Source organism: Cariama cristata, unplaced genomic scaffold, assembly GCF_000690535.1.
Source record: "Cariama cristata isolate BGI_N322 unplaced genomic scaffold, ASM69053v1 scaffold17039, whole genome shotgun sequence".
NCBI lineage: Eukaryota > Metazoa > Chordata > Aves > Cariamiformes > Cariamidae > Cariama > Cariama cristata.
The window spans coordinates 95,311-117,886 of record NW_009636533.1 but is presented as its reverse complement, the minus strand read 5'-3'; the positions used below and the strand labels follow the sequence as shown (position 1 = coordinate 117,886).

The 22,576-nt window shown below is 39.3% G+C and overlaps 1 protein-coding gene across 1 annotated transcript in view; it reads left to right on the top strand.

The window, feature by feature from the left end:
• Positions 1-22,576, top strand: part of KIAA1549 (KIAA1549 ortholog) — a 75,765-nt gene that overhangs the window by 27,068 nt on the left and 26,121 nt on the right. Inside the window, 3 exon segments of the mRNA XM_009707956.1 lie at positions 4,074-4,251; positions 6,425-6,609; positions 21,467-21,669. Of these exon segments, the coding sequence (XP_009706258.1) occupies positions 4,074-4,251; positions 6,425-6,609; positions 21,467-21,669 (566 nt within the window).

The window sequence follows — 22,576 nt, the reverse complement described above, 5'->3', positions numbered from 1 at the left end:
CCGGCCCAGCCTGTCAGGAGGAAGCTGGCTGCCTGCAAGCGGCACCGCTATTTCCCATCCCGACAGGTTCCTGGGCAGGTTACGTGTAATGCCTGTTTCACATAGGCTTTATGTTGGGTTGTCTGCTGAACTGTTCGGACTACAATACAGTTTGATTTAATTGCCTGGACGCTAAAGTCCTACTTCTAACAAGGCAGAAAGCAGAATCTTTTTTGATTATTTTTTTCCCTCGGGGATGAGCATAGTGGAAAAAAAGGAAAATAATCCTCATACATGCATTTTGGAGATCGTCTGTGTGCGTGTTTGCTTGTTTCTAAGTAACACTTACGCCTTCGAAACCCTGAACCAATTCACCCAGGGTTTCCTTTACTCCTGACGGGACTGCTGACTGGGTTGTCCCACCGGCTGACTGACACTCTGCGAACGCCTCACGAGTGTGTCCGCCACCTGGATTTCCCCACTTTGAATTATGAACTAGATTTGGTTATCAAGGCAACTCTGCTGACTGACCTGTGATATTCTCTTGAAAACACTTTTTAAATTAAATTTACTGACACTTGAACAGAGTTAAGCCTTTATTCTGTGGAGGTTAAATGCGCATCTAGTATCAACAAAGATGGTATCATTTATGTACACAGAAGTTGAATTAGTCGTCTTTTTTTTTTTTCCATTTTCTGCCTCTCATGTATTGAAATTCTTGTATCTCTTCCCTCCCTATGTCATCCCTCACTGCTAAAGTATAAATGTAAATTGCTTAAATGCTTGCTTACACATGGGCTGCTTTGCTGGATGCCAGGAAAATACCATTTCTGCCTCTGCTTGCGTTCTTAGCACTCTCAAGCATAGAGACACCTCTGTAAAATATGAGACAAAACCAGTCTGAAGCTGCACTGAGAGTATAATTTGGAGCAAAATGGCACAAAACTTAGTGTATAGAAACCGTGTAAAAAATGGGCACAGTGGCTGTGTACCTCAGTTTTATAACGGACTTAAAACCAGTTCAGATCCAGTGTGCCATTTTCTGTGTTGCAACAAACTCAGAGGTTAGTTTAAAAAAAAAAAAGTGGTTTAGAGCATCAGTGTGACAGAGGTGAAAACTGAAGTACCGATATTGTCACAGTTGCTGTGTGTATGTACAAGTCTAGTTGTCTCAAGAATACTCTGCTCAGCCATCTGCCATCCCAGAACAGAAATCCATGACAATCTCCCCTTGGATTTGAAATTTTCTGTGCAGCTTCCCTCAGAATTGTGTGAGCAGTCATAAAATACTGTGTATTCACTATGAACTACTTCAGATAAAACTGATCTTAAAATAGTGAGCTTAGTTCATCCACACCAGCCTGCACCTCCACCCTCCTATGAATTTCTTCATACTCGTTCCTGTGTTCTCTATACTGTGCTGAAATACCTCCAGCGACTTCTTCCTATCTCCACTCTGACTGTTCTCACCCATACCTGTTCCTCAGCATAGTACGCCATACACTACTGTTTTTAATTCTGTGTTAAAAACTGTATTGTTTCAGTTGTGGCGACTTGCACTGGAGTCTGTCCTGCTACCCCCCTGCCCTTTCTAAAGGCAGCTATGGAGAAGTTGCTTTTTTAAGCCATTGAGCCAGCTTCTGATTGTTACCCTGTGTGTATAACACAGGTTTAATTGCAATACTTCTTGGATACTCCACAAAGCAATAAAATGTATGATGATTCAATTTAAGAATAATCTAAATTTCTCTGATTCTGTAGCTTTGCTATACTCAGCGAGGTTTCATAAAACTAAATGAAGAATCCATTGACTTTCAGTCCCATGTGGCCTTTCAACTCCTTCATTCTCATCTGAGTTAAGTGCTACTTAGGGTTCACCCGTGCTGAAAGCAGATACCAGTCCGTACACCCTGCTGCTCTGTGCACTGAGGCCAGGCTGTGGTGAAGGCAGCCCAGCTGAAGCAGAAATATGAAGCTGGGGACATTTCTTAACTAATGATATATCTGGCTTCTATGAAACCAGATTTAGCCTTACAGTTGCTGAATATGTGTGTTGAAACCTTATTTATTGATACTCTATTGTTACCTTCAGTCAGGAATTGGTTACCTCTTAGCTGTTGGAAGAGTGAATAGCACTCAGGATGAGAAGCAGCATTGGTTAATGGTTCGTGTTAGCAGGTCTAGCTGTGTTTCAGAAATTTGCACATTTTTCTGCTCTGTTTGTAGATGTTCTGTTTCTTACATCGAATGTGACTGACGTTGAACATTATTCTTTGCTTTCGGTTGATGTGACCTAGAAGACTTTCATGACAATTGTGCTTTCTGTTTTTTTCCTCCTTTTTTTTTTTCATTATATACCTTGCTGTTACTACTCCTGGGAAATGCTTTCTTAGGACATGTTGAGTTGATGTCCCCAAAGACCAGAACGTCATCTCTGTTGAGCTAGAACATTGCACTGCTTTGCTTCAACATGATTGTTTTGTTGGAAACTAGGAAAGAAAACAGTGTAAAGCTTTGCTTTTTTAAGCCTCAGACATACAAACGTTTGTGTGAGTGCTTTACTTTAAGCCTATGGGCAGTGTCTGAGATTCTAATTTCTTAAATATGTGCTTTGTAGTAAAGGATAATTCTGAAGGAAGCAAAATACATTGTTCTATTTCTGACAATTCCCTCCAGAGCTCTTCAAACTCTTTTTTACATGATAGAATACCTCCTACTATTTGTTTGGCCTAATTCTAGGTTGAGCTCACCATTACATGTAAATGGTTGAACAGAGGGAAGTTATTATATATAAGATCTAATTTTACAGGAATTCAAAATTGTTATGTGATTCTCATATGCAATGTAGATGTTTGGTGGTTAGAGAGTATCTACAGGGCTTCCTCATAGCATGCATTCTTTTGATTATTAACATCTTTAGAAGTAGGTAGGAAGAATTGCTTCCCACAGTGTCAAATACATTCCTTCCTGAAGAAAGGGAGATACCAGGGGAAGTTGTGTGGAGGATGAAGATGATGATGCATGTGCTCTCGTTGAGGAAGAGCAAACAGTTCTATTTGAAACTAACAGAGTATTTGCCTGTGTAGCTGCTTAACATTTGGAAAAACTGGAACAGTGAGGTGTGTGTTATGGATAACAAAGTAAAGTCAAAGTAGGTATTTAGAGAAGGGAAAAGTGCAATCACAGTAATCTCTTCAGTATCTCCTACTAACCGACAAATGCTAAAGGCAGTAGAGACTTCCAGGGTGGCATGGTGTTGGCATCTTTAGAGTGAAAGCAGTTCTTTTACTTCAATACTGGATCTGTATGTTGTCATGAAACAAATAGGGGGAAAAAAAAGAGGAAACTTCAGGTATGCCATAAAAAAATTTGTTATACAAGGGATCACTTCCCTGGACATTTTCCTTTTGCTTACAAAATAGGTATTTCTGTAAATTTTCCCAGCATCCTGGAACACTTGAGTAGTGCTTGTGTAATGAGACGCTCTTATATTATTCCAGCAATGTTGTCTTCCCCTGGAAGACTTCCACTCAGAATCTTTTGTATTAGATGAAACTATCCTGAATTTCAGTTTGGAAGCAAGTTGTTATTACTGAATATTAGCTCTGTGTATCTATGCTTGCCCAACGTTGACTTAAGCTCTTCTCAGGTAAGAGGACTAGCCTGTGTGTATGTTGCCTTTGCTGCATACAGTATTTTGGAGCACTACACACAGCACATCTTCCCATCAGACTTCTTTGGATATTGACAATTTCCAAACTGTACCAGTTCACAGCAGTTACATGGTTAGCGTAATATTGTATTCTTTGGTGTCACAGATAGAGGGCTTTTCTTTAACAGCAGTTGTATTCTACATCGTAATACAAGGTGGAATCTTTTTTTATGCACTAGGGCTTGCACACAGTGACGATTAAGACAGATACTGATGCCATCTTGGCAAAGCTGTTCCAAATGTTTTTTTTAGATAAGTGTCCTTAAGGTCCAGGTCCTGAGAAGAGAAGGGAGAGAGAGAGGGTAAAGACTAAAAGACCGAATGTATGGGAGCCCCAGATAAATACAACTTAAAATGTAAAAGCTTTCCAATTTCTTTTCAGATTGTGAACGTGTCGCGGTTAGTTGGGGTTGACAACCCTGTGGAGCTGATCTATTTTGTGGAGGACCAAGATGGAGAGAGACTCAGTGCTCTGAAGTGCTCAGACCTGATGAACAGAGTTGATATTCAGCGGGCTGCGATCATCCTTGGATACCGCATTGAAGGCACTCTTGCACAGCGTAAGCCCTATCAATGACGCCAGCAAAGAAAAACAGAAAGGGTGACATTAGCTTTGGAGGTTATGGCGCTGCACAGAACCCACTGTTGCAGTGTTTTGTTCTAGGGGTGCTGCAATTTTGACACTCCTGAGGAAACAAATTTTAGCAGTGTTGCTGTGAGCTCTGTGGTGTTGCTTTGCTTTTTGAAGGCTCTGCTGAGCTTGGAATTGCAACAGGATTCTTAAGTGCAAGCCTCACTGCATGCACTTCAGTGCTTGTCCTAGAAAAAGACTATGCTAACTAGATACCTTCTTGCCATTTTCATCTCTTTCTGCTAGTCCACTATTTCTTTACAGCTTGTCTTGCCCAGGAGCTTGCACAAAATGCACAATTGTGGGATGGGAGGGCGTCAGTGTGAAATGGGTGTTTCCTATAGCTGAGTAATGGCAGTGAAGTTTAACAGGAGTTTCTCTTTTTTGTTTGCCTGAGTTACTGCTTCTGTGAGTGAAAGATCTAGGCTAACGCTGATTGGGGCATTTTGGAGGGTATAAGCAAAAAGAAACAGTTTGTTTACTCCATTGAAAATAATTGACCTTATTTTTATTTGTTGTTCATCAGTAATATAAAAGTAATGTGATCTTTTACTAGATACACATCAGAATAAGTATCACAGATCATACAAAGTCATATAATGGCTTTATTCAGGAAGCTTGGTATATAATTATTTGCAGTAAGGAGCAAGACAGAAGACCTACTCAAAATTCCATGTTATGATTAGGAAAGAAACTTGAAAGTATTTTAAAACAGTAATAGATATGTACATGATCTGCAAAACACCTCATTGATATGAATACTTAATTACCTTTTGTGTTTTCTGTGCAATATGGAGGTATGAGTTACCTTGTACCACAGACTATTTTGCCAATAGAATGAGCATGTGTCTGATTTTTAATATTTTCTGCAGAAAGAAAATTGTAATAATTGCACCGTCTGGATGTGTTTCTAAATTTTGTCCCTCATTAAAACAGTGGTTTAAAGATAAGTCAGTGGCTCATATGCATCTGCTTAGTATCTCTTAATGCACTGTAATACTGGTTAGACAGAAATGAAAGAAGTTGCAAGAATAAATTCCCTTTACAAAAATTGTAAGTGTTGAACAAACTTTATGAAGTGTTTATAGCTTATTCTGCATGTTGAAACTTATTATCTTTGACACATCATTAGAAGGTTCTTTTAAGAGGCATAGGACCATAGAATTTTTTTGAACTGTTTCTTCTTATTGGAAGAAACTAGTCAAAAAAAGATTATTTTTATAACAGAAAATGTAATATCATAAATGAGCTATCAGATATGTAAAAATATAATAATTATAATGTTTCTTTAATCTCTAGGTTCATCATTAGAATGCTGTTAATAAAATTATATATAAAAATAAGATAGCATAGAAATATTCTTTTTAACTTGAAAACATCGTTTTAAGAAAGTGCATCACTTTCACTAGAAATAATTACTGTTGTGGTTTTCAGTCCCTTATATAACCACTATGCAAACCGAGCAAAGGAAAGTTTTTGTCGATTCTTCCAGTTCGCTTTTTACAAGCCTGACTGTTTTGGTTACACTTTCCAGTAGTTTTGTCTTCTGTTTGGGGCTAAAGGATCTCACACTGACAATGAAACGGAGAAAGGAAAAAAAGTAGTTAAAAATTAGGAACCATACACCTTGGGGAGGAGGGTCTTACTGATTTCAAATTGACCATGGTTATTGATGGGAAAGGTAACAAAACGTATAACTAAAGAGAAGAGGCAGTTGATAATGCTGCTTAAAGCGGGAAACAGGCAATAATGTTGGAAAGTCCTTCTCACCTTTGTTAGTGGCAATTCATTTTTCTGGACCCATTTCACTGTGGCAGCTCAGTTTTGGGTTACAGAATGATGTGGTAGAAGTGTATTTTCATTACTATTTTAAGTACAGATCTTCAGAAGGTAGGCCAGGACGATCGATCACCTGCCCCATGCTTCCTGAGCATGACATATGTTAACTTATAAGCAGTGTGACATTTCCTGTGATGTGCAGCTGGTTTCTGATAAATTCCTTAACTAGCATTTACAAGAACATAAAAATACGTAACCTTGAAGTGTCCTCAGTTTGAAATATATAACCACATAATATTGCTGTCTTGCTTTTAACTTCACAGCTGTGGAGAAGCTGAAGGAGTCCACCTCAGAGTCACAGAATAGCAACCTGTGGATTATTGTTGGTGTGGCAGTCCCAGTTGCTGTGGTGCTCCTGATCGTTATTATTTTATACTGGAAACTTTGTCGAACAGACAAACTGGAGTTTCAGCCAGACACGATGAGCAACATTCAGCAGCGACAGAAGGTAAAAGGGGAAGCTGTACTGAGAGGAACTTGAGTATTCTGAGCGTAAACAAATGTAAGTGTCTAGGGAACACCTAGCATCCTTAAATAGCATGTGGAAACACAGTTTCAGAGCCTTCCAGTTTGGGGGGAAAAAAAAAAAAGAAAAAGGAAAAAAAAGTCAAATGGTTGTTGAAGTCAGGAATCCCATGGTGTTTTATATGTTCTCCTAGGTATATGATAATGCATTAGATAAATACATCTTTCTGAAATGTGGGCACTGAGACTGAGAGGAACCTTTCTTTATCACTTCATTTCAAGGCTTTGGCTAGGACTGAGTAAGAGGAAATGTATTGACTGTTGTATCGCTGACCTTGTTTTCTGCAGAGGGCTGAATTTTTCTTTGGAGAGCTTCTACTAAACTAATTTGACAACTAAACCGCACCATCCGTTATACCTCATGCTGGAACTAGAATTTGATACAGCCTGTCCTTGCTGTTCCGCATTCTGCTGGGGCTCTTGTGTCACTGTTGTGAGAGCCTGTTGCAGGCTCTGTGTGAGACTGCATGGGTGAGCGTGTTGGCTGGAGTGTTGGAGGACTGGGTTAAGATGGTGGGAAATGTGGTAGTCTGTCTTTTTCCTGCCCAAGACTGTAAATTAAAAAACACGTGATCCAGGATTTTCACAAAGGATGTATTCAATAAAAAGAATGGAAAAGTGACTAAAGGGTTACAAGTCCTACTTTTCCTTTTTACAACTGAAGGGAACCGATCTGTGTGTCAGAGAAGCTTATTACTGACTATACTTTCAGAGGTATTATTGAAGGCAAAATAGTCTGCCTGTGCTAATCCTGTGGTACTGTAGTCATGTTCTTGTACTGTCACCTCATGTTCGGTCATACAGTTTTCTCTGTAACAAGCCTTGTCTGTACACCGTGCTCTCTTTCAAGATAATTAATGATGTGAAAGATGAGAGAAGCAGAAAGCGGTTACACTTCCAAAGCAGTCAGAACAAATCAATAGTAACTTCCACTTGTCTTGACACTGCAGATTAAGTGTCAGAATCCAGGTTGGCAACAAGTGGTACCCTTTGAGCTTCACCTCCTGGTACCTTGTTTTACCTGTGCTGTGGTAATACATAACACAGATTTTGATTGAAGAACTTCCCCACAGTACTTTCAGCTAATTTGAGAAGGGTCATACAAAAAAGGCAGGAGAGGATCATTACCCTTGGCACACTATTGCATCACATACATTTTCGGTACCTCTCCGCTGTCACAAGCTTTTTGTAAGAAAGCATTTGGATTGGGTTGGCTATAGGGCCAGAAACATCTTTCATAGTTTTACTTTCTGTGGGGGAAATGGCTCCGTTGTTTTTCTCCACTGCTTCCACAGTATTCTTCAGCTTAATCATTCATGAGTCAGAAGCCTTGAACATGTTTGTATGCAAGTCTCATTTCAGTTCGCCTAGGGAGCCTGTCACTTTGCCTTCTGTAGGGAAGTCACTCTAAGCAAACTAGAAAGAACCAGTAAGGACATCTAGTCCAATCCTTGTGCCAGTGGGTGGCTCGTACTTAAATACTAAATGAGGTAAACCAATAAAAAGTGTCTTCAATTTTTATCACTTAGCACATCAAACAAGTGGCAAAATCTACTTTGAAAATAATTTTCCTCCTTTGCCTAAGATCCACAGCAATAGTAGTACTCTGGCTTCCTTAGTAGCAGGCTGTCTTTGGGATTTCTTCATGTCTTCAAACAGTGGGTTAGAATTCCAGGTCAGAATAGGGCATATTTAACAAACACTGAAGACCCCCAGACAGTCACAACAGCATACAAATGGTTAGGGACATTAGATCTGGTCCTGCCCTTTAAAGTTGTTGGTGTTTTTAATACTTTTTATTACAGTAAATGCAAAGAAACGATCAAAGGATTGAAATGATGTGGTTGGGGATTTAGGTCTGTAAATAAACTCAGTTTAAAAATGGCCTCAGGCTCCCCCCCCTCACCTCACCCACAGTTATTTCCATTCCCTCTTTACAGAGCTTGACTTTGGTACCAAAGGAAAGTGAAGACCTGCGCTGCACCTGTAAATGGAAGTATATTTAGGTTAAAGATCTGAGTTTTTCTCTTGGATCAATATTTCATTGGTAAAAACCATAAAGATGTATTTATAGTGCTAGCTTTTCTCACTTCCATTAATCTTTAAAAAAAAATTCTTTTAATGTAAATATAGAAACAGAGTGTATAAATATCAGAGTATTCCATTAACATATGCATGGCATATCCATACTGGAAATAGAAGACAATTCTTTTCAACCATGTAATAAGTCTACAATGTGTTTCGCATTTGAAAATGCCTGTTGCTTGGAAGATAAGAAACTGAGACACACTTTTCGTGTTCAGATGACATAGGTTATCATATTCCACTGGTGGATCTCCAGAGGTATCACCAGTCTTTTTTTTCAGTATGTTTAATTAGCCATTTTAACATAGCAGATCAGTGGGCAGCATAATAATCTGTTAGAATTCACAGTAGCAGCTGATAACAAATTGCCACCTGTGACTTAAAAGCCTGGAACAAGGTTGGGAGTGGGGTGAGGGAAAAGCCTGTGTGGCTCATGCTGCTGAGGAAAGACTTTGCCACTAAAAGACTGGTTCCTTGAAATGTTGGGAGAGAGAACTTCTGTAAACGTACAGCAATGCAGATTACGTAAGTAAGATATAAATTTTGCAGGACCTTTTTATTCTCAGTTCAGAGTCTCTTACAAATTTGCATTCTTCTCTTCAGAGGAATGCTTTAAAGACAACAAATTTTCCTGGATTCTATAGCCCCATGTGTCATTCTAGTACCATCTTTTCTTCCTTCCTTTCACTTAGTCACTTAACTCTAGTTTTAAACTCCTGCTTTTCCTGAAATATTTTGGTATGCACTCAGACAATATAATTATTTAAGTTTTAATTTTAATCTTCTATATATGTAAAGGTTTACTTTTACAGAGTAGATATGATTTCTGTGTTCCTGTGGCCACCATTAAAAGTAAGTCATAAGCTGCATACCCTCACAGTCTATCTTCTGATGAAGTAAACCAGTACTACTATCTGTTGGTAATAAGACCCTGCATGCCTTTTGGATGTGCCCCGAGGGTATGGCTGCCCAGGTACACTTCAGTGAGGTAAAGATCACCAGGTAGTTGTGGTATGCAACAATTCAGTCATACTGGCCAGTGTATCATGCCAGCACAGCTAACCTACTTTGATGCATTATCTGCTCTGTGGACAACCCTTCAGAATATTTGGGTCACAGTCCCTCACTTGTGACAGTCAATAATAACGTATTTCCCACTTCAGCAGGCATAGCTGTGTTGAAAAATACTCAGATCTTGCTGTGACAAACCCATAGAAGTACTGGAGGTTGCATCTATATTTATGTGCCACAGCAGCCCTGAAACTGGTCTTGAGTCCAGATTTGCTGTTTGTCCCCACTCTCAAGGCCAGGTCACTCTCAAAGATAATATAGATAATAACGAAGATAACGTTTCTTCTAAGGTGGACAGGTTTCTTCTAAGGTGGACATGAACAGGGTAGACTGTATTCAGCAAAAGCCTGTTCTGCAGATTGGATGTACCATGCCACTCTACCGGTTTCTGTTCTGTCCATCTGGTCTTCTAGTTTCATCACAGATCGGTGTCTTGCATAAGGGTCCTCTTTAAAAAGGCTCATAATGTATCTTCTGCAAAGAATTTAGAGAGCAAGCCTGAACTCAGACAATACTAAGGGATGTTTTACTTCTGGATAGTCTTTGAAGTCTGCTACTTCAGTGAATATAAACATCAATATGTAGGAAAGAAAACTTTTGTGGGAACTGATGCTAGCAAAACCAGGTTCAAAGATAAAGTAATAAAAAAAAGAAATGGATCTTGAAGAGACTCTGATTAGCTAATCCATCCCGCTGCCTCAAAGCAGGATTAACAATACCTGAAAAATATTAGGGTACCTTTTCACTCTGGAGATTAGATGGGAAAACATGCTTAGATTAAAGTTATTTGGATGCTTTCTGAACTGGGAGTTAAGGAAGCGGGTCAGAGCAGTGAATTTCTGTGCAAGATTAATTGGTCTGTGCAAGGATAATTCTTTTCAAGAGATGGAACTAAGATATTTAAAGGGCGCATCAAGTATTCATGACTTGTTCTATAAGCCATAGCATCCTACTGGAAAATCACCTTGATGTGATCTGGGTTGTTGCACTGTATAAAGATGTCTTTACCTTTGGAAGTAAAAAGATGCATAAGTGGCATTTTTAAATTACAGGATTTTCTCTCTTGCCATTGCCAGTTGTTCCAACCTGAGCTTTTATTCTCACAAAGAAACTGTGCCTTTTTTGTGTAATTGAATTTTTGCCATGGGTTATTTTTCTTCTTCATGAAAAAATGGATAAATGTCTTTGATGCCCAAATCATCATTCTGCTCTGTACCAGACTGCTAACATTTCTGTGCGAAAACACTGTCAACCTCTTTCCTTTTCCCTAGAGAGCAAGAAAAACATTCTACATATTACCTGTAATGGAAACAGAGTTGACAATATATTTCTCTACAATCATTCAAAAATTAAAATGGAACCTGATTCACTAGGGATTTCACTTTCCATGCTGTGTACAAGCATTTGGAGGAAAAGCTCAGATCCTTTGCTAGGAGTTTTCAGGAGTATTTTCAGCTCTAGACAGTTATTCAGGGAAAGGTTCCCTGCCCTAATGACAAAAAACTGGCACCTGTGGACAAGCTCATTGACAGTTTATTCAGAAGGTCTTGGGTGTTCTCCTGCAAATGCTGGGCATGCTGAAGTCATTGCCTTTGCAGTGCTAACTTTGAGCGACTTGCTCAGTTCCTAGTTTTTGCAAGGGCACATCCTAAAACTCTAGGGAGAAAAAGCTTACTTCTCCAGCCAGAAGTCACTCCTTTCTGGAATGTGCCACTGTGATTCTTAAAGGCTGAATGTGTCTCTCTGGCTCAGTGTCCCTCTTGTGTGTTTATGTGTGGGAGAGGTGGAGTGGGTTGGTCCCCACGAAGCCTTGGACAAAGCATACAGTACTGCTCCTTCTCCTTGAGCAGTAGCACAGATAGTGCTGGAGATAGAGCTGGAGGGCTGCCAATTTGCATCTTGTGCCAGCAAATCTCAGCTAATATGTAATCATCACCTGGGGACCGTTACCAGCCCTTGCGTGTCTGCTCTGCTCTGTGCTGCTTCTGACAGCCAGCCAGACCTCCATGTGTCGCTCACGGTTACAGGTAATGAGTCATGCATTCTACAAGATGTTTGAGAGGCTTGTGTGGATTTTTATTTTTCCTCTCAAGCAGGGATATCTGGTATCCAAATCTCTTGTATCAGGTGTAACTTTACACCTCTGAATTGAGAGTTTTGCTTACTATTGTGTATTCAGCAGACTACCTCTTGGATGTTCCCAGGATCAAAGAGGCCAGCCCTGCTGGAGGCTAAATACTAGGCTTCTGCTCCTGATACGAAGAATTCTTGAGATGTTTTGACATCCTGTAATGCTTTTGTTCATATCTATAATGTCAAGGCAACAGCTCTGCATTGCAAAATAATTCCAGTCAAAAGAGACTCATGTTAAGAAAGGCAGCTGACACCAATCTTATAAAAACTACTTGAAAACTGACATGAGTTTCTGCAGGAGATTCATGTTTGTGCCTACTGTTTGCATAACAAACATCATTCATTTCTAATAGCAACCTTGACTAACTATCCAAAATGTTGTCTTTTTGGAATTGGCATACAGGTTCTGCTTCAGAGTCAATAACTGGATTCTAACAAGGAACACAGTATTCAACATCTTAATTACTTCTCAATAATACATTTCTCTGATGGCAATCCCCCTGCAAGAGCTCTTTTGTAGGAACTCTTCTTCTGTAATGAGGATTAACTATTCACAAATTATAGAAATAAAATACCACACTTAGATACACTGCTTATACCGATAGGTATAAGAAGTAAAATGTCTCCATCTCCTTTTCTACAAACATTTGGGTAGCTGTCTTGATCAGATCAAAAGGCCAGCTAGCCCAGGTGTCAAAAGCAAAAGCCTATAGAAGGAGGGGAGAACAGGGCAAATACATGGATTGCTTTACCTTGAGTAACTCTTCAGCTTCCAGTTATTTGTGTCTCAGGGACTTTCTCTAGAAGTGATGGTATTTAGCAACTCTCAACAGATTTCTTTTCCGTGAACTTGACCAGTCCTTTTAAACCCATCTAAGCCACTGACAGGGATTTCCACAAGTTACAGGAAGAACTATGTCATCTTGTTTCATCTTGCTTTTATCCTGCCACCTCTTTGTTTTCTGTGGGGCCTCCTAGTCCATGTATTGGAGGGGGCAGTGAACAGCTGATTCCGAGGCACTTGCTCCTTGCCAATCCTGATTTTACAGATCTCTGTCATATTCCCATCTCCATCATCTTTTTTTTTTTCCAAAGAGAAGAATCCCAGTTTTCTTCTCCCTTCTTTTGAACTGGCCTTTGAACCAACTGCTAGCATTTGGAAAGGCGGAACATTTTCTCATTCTTTTCCATCCTTTTTGCGAGGAGGATACTAGAACTGAATAAGCTTTTCAAAATATAGGTGACCCATGGATTTAGAGAGACACATTTATATGGTGGCTACTTTTGAAAGGGAATTAAACAAAAAGAAAAAGAATTCATTTTCAAAATATGGGTAAACTTTATAGCATCCTAAACATAATACACCATTGAGACTAGATCAATACTGGCAAAATAAATTCTGTCTTTTCTAACAAAATATGATAGAGAGTTTACTGTAGATTTTAGCTATTTTGGGAACAAGGAAATGGGCCAACATCAAATCATTGTTGCCTAAAGTTTTACTGTTGCTACTCACTTGTAGCTTCATTTCAGCAAGCAGATTATTTCTGCAGTATATGTGAATGCGATTTCTTTGTGTGCATTAAACCCTTTTTAGATATGTAAATGTGTTTGAGTCATTGAGCCCAAAAAAATACCAGCACAAAAATAAAGGAAAATTGCTGACCTGTGCTCTCTTAAAAGTCTGTTAGCACTTTTCTCATCATTTGTGGAGAGGAGGTGTTTCTGGACTATGTTGTGTATGTGCTCTGTCCAGATGGTGAGAGCCATGTTATGAATGTATTCTTTTGCTTCACAAGTTGAGAATAGAGTTTTCTTAATCTATAATTTTTTTGATGTGTTATACTACCTGTCTTAGAGGTTGCAGTTGGTCTCAGAGTTGTGTACGTGGCCTTGGAGGAGTAATTGTTTGACATAACTTATGGACAGAAGACTGGTGGAACTGAGACACAGCAGTGACCTGTCTATCCTATAAAGTTGGTAATCTTTATGTAACTTACTCCTGACACTTTTATCCAACCAGCATGTAAAGGAACCTCACCAAACCGTGATTAAGATAGTATCTACCCTGCAGCATTCCTGTCTGAGAAGGAAGGCTAAAACTGTGTGATTCAGGCACAAAATTCTACCTCTTACAGCAGTTATCTCAGTAGCCTGTAGGCATATATGTACTCAGAGTTACTGGCTTTCAATAACAGGATCCCTCTTGTATTTTGTGAAATTTACTGAGCTGTCACAGTAATATTAGTGTGGCAGGAAGAAATGCACAAAGGAGAAGAGGGATGATGAAAATCCACGAGAAGAATCTTTCTTAAGAAAATATTTCAGAACAGGTGTCTTGAGAATTTCAGGCTTTATGAAGTTTTGTAAGTTTGGGCGTTTCTTTATTTGTTTTTAATCCTACTCCAGGAGCAAAATTCCTGAGGTGGTATTTTTCATGGGATTCCTGTTTTACTTACTGTTTGGATGGTGGTGAGCTGTAAACCACAGTTTTGACTTTTCAGAGGAGGGAAGGAGAACCAGAGGCTGCACACTAGCTTGTTCTGCTTTTCTGTGCCAGCACTGTACCATGCGCTACTTTCCCTGACTTGATGGTAGAAACCCATGCAACTATAAGCGTATTTCTTCTCCACAAGGACATGTTTGCTCAACTGCTTTACCTGTTCCTATTAATGGTGATAGTTAACAGAAGTGCTGCTGTGATGACAAATATGAGATGTAACTTTTATAAAGAGGTATGATCTGAGATGAGAAAATGGGCGGCATTTTGTACATACAATCGCTTTTTTGACCCTCAGATGTCAAAATCCTGCTTCTTTTTGAGATGGGACTTTCCATATTGGGTACAAGCTATAACTGCTGTAATGGGAGGGTGATGGTATCCTACCTAAGAGGCAATACAGTGAACTGCCATTGCCCATACACTTTTTATATACATACATGGTTGTCAAGTGAAGATATTTACATTGAATTAGAGACCTTTTTTGTTTTGGTCTCTTAACATTTCCTAAACCAGCAGCAGTGAAGGATCCCTCTGCATGCTTCTCAGTGATGTGTAGTATTTTTTTTAAATTTTGAGTTTGTGCTTATGGCACAAGTTGATTGCATCATATTCCATTTCATAGGAAAATTGTGTCAATGGCACAAGAAGACCTTGAGAAATACAAATGGGTCTTTTTTGCAGTATTTTGAAGGGAGACTATGGAGATGGAACTCTGCTTCTGTGTGATCTTCTAATATGCTTTTTTCATCAACAGAGATTTCTTGTGTCTTAACTCAGGTATGCGTTATTCTTATTGAATCGCGTATATAATTTGTATGTGTACTTTACAGGCAGTCCCTGGATATGATCCCAAAGGGTTTTAAGTTGAAGGAGAGCAATGTAAACAAAAATACAGAGGATGTACTTACGAGCATAAAGGGTAGGAATGATATTAGAAGAATGAGCTGAATAGGAAAATGAGACTGAGAAAGATGAATATGCCTCAATACGTCTAAATTCTTATTTATTGGTAAATTGGAAAACGTTTTAAATATCTCATGGAACAGTCATTGCAAACAATATAGGTGAATGATCCTTGCGAGAGGAAGAAGCAGGCGGCATTTTGGATGGGATAGTAGAAGCATGGTGAAAAAAATGAGTTAAATTAAGAAGACCCTAGCAAGCACACTAGCAGCTGTAAATAATTGCCCTTACTGGTGCATCACAAGAGTAATGCAGTGAATTCACAGTACCCTATGCTATGACGCCCTGGGAATACAGAGAAGGGTTTGGTGGTGTGTATCTCAGATTGTAGAAGGCAGTTTGCAATATTTTGTAGCTTTAAGGCATTCTCAATCAGACTGACTTACATCTTCAATCCACATTAATTCTAAGAACACTGATTCTCATTGCCTAGCTGCGTTTAAACTAGTAGACTTGAAAATGTTTGGCTTTTTTTTTTTCTGTAAAGTTTCTTTATCCTGTCATTTTTATAGCATTCCATGTGCTAGCATGTTAGTAAGGTCATAAGTCAGCAGGACTTCATTACAGGGATTCCTGTGCTGTTCATAGATTATGTATCAACACTAAAGTATTATTTTTGAAATCATGCTTAGCTCCTTTATTTCGTTAGAAATGTATTTTAACCGCCTCTGCTCAATGCGTCTAGCTCTACAAGGAACAAGGCAAGACTGTGGTGTAAAATCAATAGAAAATTGTCTTAATACATTATTCTTCGTATTACGTCCAAATTCAAATGCTCAGGAAGAATACTGAGTAAGTGTGTTTCTTCTCTTCTGCTTTCTGCTGAAATTATTCACTGACCTGTGTGTGCAGTATTTGCTTTCTTGAGAAAACAGATTGTTAACATTCCTGGTGTGTGTCTGCATCTAACAAAACAATGTATTGGCAACCATGTTATATTTCTGTGTCTTAAACAGTACTGAAACTATTAACTGCTTTCATGGAATAAGTCTTGACTGAGGTGCACAGACTTCGTAGGCTTCTGCAGAAATTATTTGATTTTTCTATGAGTTGAGCTTCATATACTTTTTTCATTCAGTATATAACAATAGAATTAAAGCACTGTATTAACTTACCAATTTGAAATCATCTTCCCCTTAGATTTCAGCAGGTTCTGCATTTGTAGAATAATATAATGCCTTACGAATGAAGTAGTTTAGACCTGTTCATTTTGGTCGTAAGCTTCAGAGTAGTTTATCTTTTCCACTTCACAAATAGAGAAGGTTTTCATTTGTTTTATCTTTATATAATGACTTACATTTAAAACAAGAAACCTTTGCTAATAATAGTTTTGTGCAGTCTTGGGTAAAGGTATTTGTGGCTGATAAAAACAGGCTCAGTTTCAGCACCTGAACAGGTAGTGTTATCAGCACAAATGTGCTCTTAAAAAGAGAATGTATTCTTTCCTTAGTGGTGCTTAATTTATGAGTAGTAAATGACTGATCTACATATGGTGTTCTGACTAGCTGTCCTAGGATAAACAGAGGTCATTTGATCTGTTACATGATATAACTTGGTACCAAGAAAAGGAAAAATGTGGCAGGTGGCACACAGAAATTCGTAAGAAAATGTAGGAAACATCTTCAGTCTCGAACGACACCATTCATTCCATTGAGTCTCGATGATCTGACTGTGTAGTCTTACAGAAAGCAGAGTTGTGTTTCAGTGTCCTTCAGACACTTTTCACTGAAAATGTAGATTTTCGGTTAGTATCAGTTCTCAGTTGAAGTCATAATGTTGCCATGGTCTAGGAGATGAGGTATCAGAAGTGTAGATTATTTTTTTAAGAAAATGAAGTGGATTTCTGTCAGTGTTGTTTCTGCAGCAGTAATCATATTAGTATTTCTATTTCTCAAATAATAGGTATTATTTTTCAATAAGTCATTTTACCAATTTTTTCATTGAAGACCATCTTTGTATATTAAGTCAGGTATCATGTTTTTTATATATATATTTTCACTTTATATTTTTCTATCATGTTTTTTCACTGGTACGCACAAACACACATGCATGCAGTCTCACATACTGTTCATATATTGGCTGAAACTGGTAGTGCCAACTTCAGCTTTTTTAGGAGGAGGTATCTGGAAATGTTATTATTTGGCTTTACAGAACTCTGCCAGACTTGAGTCATTTGGGCCAAAGGTTTCCATTCAAGTATCAGTTTCATACTGAATCTTTTTCTAAGATGCTCAGAAGAGCTTGTTCTTTCAAACAAAATAGAGTGCTCTGTCCAGATTTTAAAAGTTGTTTTGGAGAAGCGCTAGTGCGTATTCTCAGCCTTTGGGGCTGAAGGGTGAGGAAGGAAAGGAAACAGGACCAGAAGGTTATTTTATGTGAGGGAAATACTTTTGCTGATTCTGTGGGGAACTGCCCATTTCTGACTAAGTTTTAAACCTTTGGGAAAATATTTGCATGGGATTGAGGGGTACTTGTTAGAGACTTACCAGTTAAATTCTCATAGGATTACACCTGTTATGTACATATTAGCTCTGTAGAGCTGTATCTTAAAAGCTGAGTGGATTTTTTTCTGTTGTTGTACACAGAGGTTGTTATGAGGCCTCAGGTTCTTGGACAGTGTAAACTGGAACTGGCAACTGGCAGGCGGAGGGAGAGAGGGGCAAGAGGGCAGGATGGGGAGACTGGTTCTGCCTGGCAAGGAAGAGTAAGACCAGATGAGGAGTTTACCTGGCTGCAGCTTCAGGAAAATAGAGCCACAGGTTCTGTGGTGCCTGGGGTGAGTGCTTCTTGAGGCTGGGATAGTGATATCTGAGACTTGCTAGTCCTCTGTTGCCAGCAAATGTCCATGAAATCCATGGGCAAAGTCTCAGCCACCCTAGCTGCAGATGTGCATAGAAGAATACATCTTTTCTCTTCTTACATCCCCTCCTACTTTTACTGCATGTTTGCCAGCTTCTATATCCTACTTTACTTTTGACTAATAGCAGAAGCCCCATACTATGCCAAGGATCCAGCAGGGTGGGAGAAAGCAAGAGGGTTCCTATGGAAGAATTGAATTTATGATTTTGCAACTCAAGACTCTATTGCAATGCCTATGCATGAAAGGATCCAGTTGTAATTGTTCAGACAATCTTAACTGTGCCGTTTCTTACACTGTGAGTGCTTGTCTCTGCAATACTAAGTCTTTTAATTCAACTTTTGTGTGATCTGTCTGCAGATGAACATTTGTGCATACATATGCTGTGGTGTATGTACGTGTACACATAAATATATCTGTTTCTATAACTATGCTTAGATGAAAGGTTATGTTAGACTGCAGCTCGGAATAAGACTATTCAAAGTTAGAAGACTAAAAATGTATATTTTTGCACGTTGCTTTTCTCCCCAGAGGGTTTACAGACCCAGTATGCTAGACTTAACTCTAAGGTATGTTGAAATGCATGCTTCAGATGTACAGCAATCTTAATAAAACCATACTAGTAATTCCAATATTACTAAAATGTTTGTCTCTTCAGTTGTCCTTGCCCACCCCACCTATCACACTATTCATAAAGCAGAAGTAACTTTGCAGGTCAAGTCAATGGTCCTTAGGAAAGGATAGAGCATCACCAAATTTTTCTGCTAAAGAATTGTGCCCAGCACATGGTGAAGACTCTCATCATTGTTGGAGCAAAAGGGGCTGGAGGCAGTGAAGGGGAGTGTGGTGAAATGGAGGAAGTAATTGATCGTCAGGAATCAGCAGCGGGGCTGTATGGGCATGAGGGTGGAGTATGGAAGGGTTAGGAGAAGGGAGATCGATGAAGGAGTTCAAAGGAGGAGTGTCGCACACAAGAATACCTTCAAGGAGAACAGACATAATGTCAAACAGATCAGAGATGGAGATGTGGTAACTAAGAGGAGTTTCAGTAATCAGAGTGCTGCAAACCAGCATGATAATTCTGACAGCAGAAGTGAAAAGTTCTTCCTCAGAAGTATTGTGGAGTTGCAGGGCAGGAAGACATGGAATTTTGGGGTGGGTGGGGTTTTTTTAAGCAAGCAAGATCCTCAAGATGATGTTTCAACTCTGAAGGGGGGCAAATTTCAGGAAGGTTTCAGTAGGTGACTATGACTCAAAAAATGGAGGAACAGTTACACCTTCACCTGGTCTAGCTAAACAATGCCTTTTTGAATCAGTGGTTGCGGTCTTTTACATAAATTCAATGATTGAATCACCCATAATGCAGAATTGAAGGGACTGTTTTAAATCCTGAGAAAAATGGAGTATAGTGGAAGGCATCCAGATCTGTCAAATAATAAGGTTACTCATTTTGTGAGAAATTAACTCCAAAACCTCAACCATTCATAGTTGTTGGATTTTACTGGAGAGCGTTTATTGCCATCTACTGGTCTAAATAGGCAGTTTGCTCTACTACAGCATCCTTTCTAAGAACCATTTGGAAAATGTTTGCTTACTGAGAAAATATTTTGAAGAGATTGTTTCAGAATATTCCTTAGGCAAGCTTATCTTTGGCATGATATCAGACAACTCTGTTTGTAGTTATCTATGTTGGCGTGCCAAGCTTTATGAAAGGGGGTTCATTTAAACATCTGGAGCCTGACGCACCCATAAATGCACTCCAGCACATGCTTCACTTTGCAGGAAATCAGCTCTGAGAACACACAGAGGGTTTTGTACGTGTGCTGTGCAGTGAGTATGTGTGCATGCACTTTGAAAACTGGAGTTGTCAACATTTCTTTCTCCTTTCAACTTCCAAACTATATAAAATTGAGCAGGACTTGAAGAAAAACTTTATATTAATTAGTTCTTCAGAATTTCTGATTACTCCAATGCCCCCAAAAAATCGGCAGGAGAGCTTGAAACTTGGAGGCTTGATTAAATTAAGTCTAAAACAAGTCATTGACGAGGTGAGATTAGCTTTTTTATAAATACAGTTATGAAAATGAAAAGCCCAGTTCTGTGTCTTTCACAAGCAAGGTGCCCGTTGAATCCATAATCCCTTAATAAGATCTCTAGGATTTGTATCTAATGTCTTTCAACTCCAAAGCCTTTTATATATTTTTCTATCTATTCAGTAGGAAATTCCTAAGAGGTAGTTTTTCAGTTCTTTTCTGGAGGCATCCGTGCTGTCATTGCCAGGCTGCCGTGTAACTCAGATCTGCGGAATGTTTATCTTTCATCAGGTGAACTAGATGTTTGTACAAGCACTCCCAGACTCCTGCAGATTTGGGGAGCTCAAAATGAGGAAGATCAGCAGTGACAGTATTCCAATTGTTTAAACTCACTTCACTTATTTTGACTGAAAGAAATGGAAGGATCACCTGACAGTGGTAGCTGTTTCAGTCAGTACACAGGTGTCTACGGCCTTGCACCCACAAGTGCACAAAAAGCTCCTGACACAATGATTAAATCTGAAGAAATAGATGGAAAAAGATGTAGCAGCAACAGAAGGCTATGTTTTTTAACTAGATTTTAGGAGCCTTCAGTACCTAAAAGGGGCCTACAAGAAAGCTGGGGAGGGATTTTTTACAAGGGCATGGTAGTGATAGAACAAGGGTTAATGTTTTAAACTGAAAAAGGGAAGATTTAGATTAGATGTAAGGAAGAAATTCTTGACCATGAGGGTGGTGAGTCATGGGAACAAGTTGCCCAGAGAAGCTGTGGATGGCGCCATCCCTGGATATGTTCAAGGCCAGGTTGGATGGGGCTTTGAGCAACTTGGTCTGGTGGTAGATGTCCCTGCCCGTGGCAGGGGAGTTGGAACTAGATGGTCTTTAAGGTCTCTTCCAACAAAAGCATTCTATGGTTTGCTGATTTGGAGTTTTAAACTGAGTATCATATACTTAAGTAAGATGACAGAGTTGTGGAGCGTTTATTTTTCTTTTCCCTGCCGTGCTTATGTTCATTCGTGAGACTGCCATAGCCTGAGCATCTTCCTAGTGGCCATTGTTCACAGATCTTAAGCAAAGCCTTTGTGCTCATTGTCACTCATGGTTCCTGTTTTTTGTCTTTGTTCTTCTCTCACAGCTACAAGCCCCCAGTGTGAAAGGCTTTGATTTTGCTAAGCAGCATCTGGGCCAGCACAATAAAGATGATGTCCTGATTATCCATGAGCCAGCCCCTTTACCAGGACCTATTAAAGATACTACCCCATCTGAAAATGGAGACGTGCCCAGCCCCAAATCCAAGACTTCCTCAAAGCCTTCAAAGACTGTTCGACACAGAGGAAGGTCAGTTCACAGAGATAAAACAAATGGTCATGGATGACAGTTTATTAATGGCTGGTGATTACTATATTTTTAGAGCGATTTCAGTGGAAAGAACTGAGCTCTGGGACTTGCATTTTCTAGTGCACCGTCAGAGTTACGCCCCGATACTCATTAGTACAAGGTTGTGAGAATTTAGCGTCCATTTTTCTCTTAAAGGCAACATGCCCAGTTAAGAGGGGTATTTAAGACACTACTGATTGGCTGGAGTAAAGTCATTGCTTAGTGGAAACACCAAGTGTATGTTTTCTGATGCATTCTCTTTGTAGTGATATCTAACTACTAAGGTAACGGGTGGTTAAAAGCAAATGACAACCATTGATGAATAGCAGCGTGTTTCAATAATATTAATAGTATTCAACACACATATGATAAGTTGTAATTTCCAGAAATAAGCAGTATCTCCAAAATTCAGGGAAGATGCATGAGTGTTTTTATTTGTGGTTATCTGGTTGTTCTCATAGCAAACCAGCTGAGGAAAAGGAGTGATAATTTACAGCTGTGCAAGTGGAGAAATGTCTGTCAACCTTCAGCAGTAATTTCTTAACCTTTTTCAATAATCAAACGATGTGACTATGTCTTGCTGGAAAGGATTGTGTTTGTAGGATAGGTGCTGTAGCAGAGCTGTGCAGTAAAGAAGGATCTGTGCATTAAAAGAAAAAGGTAAGTGGGAAGAGAATAGATGGGGGAAAAAAAAAATGGAACCCTGAGGAGTGCTATGTTGAGTCACAAACAGCTGCTCACTGGGGAGCTCCTCTGTGCTCTACTTCTTAGTAATTCTTCTTTCTCTCCCTCCCTCTCATATTTTTGCAATCCTTTGTCTCTGGCTCTGCATCCTCTGTGCTTACCTATATGCTATTGTGGAGGGGTG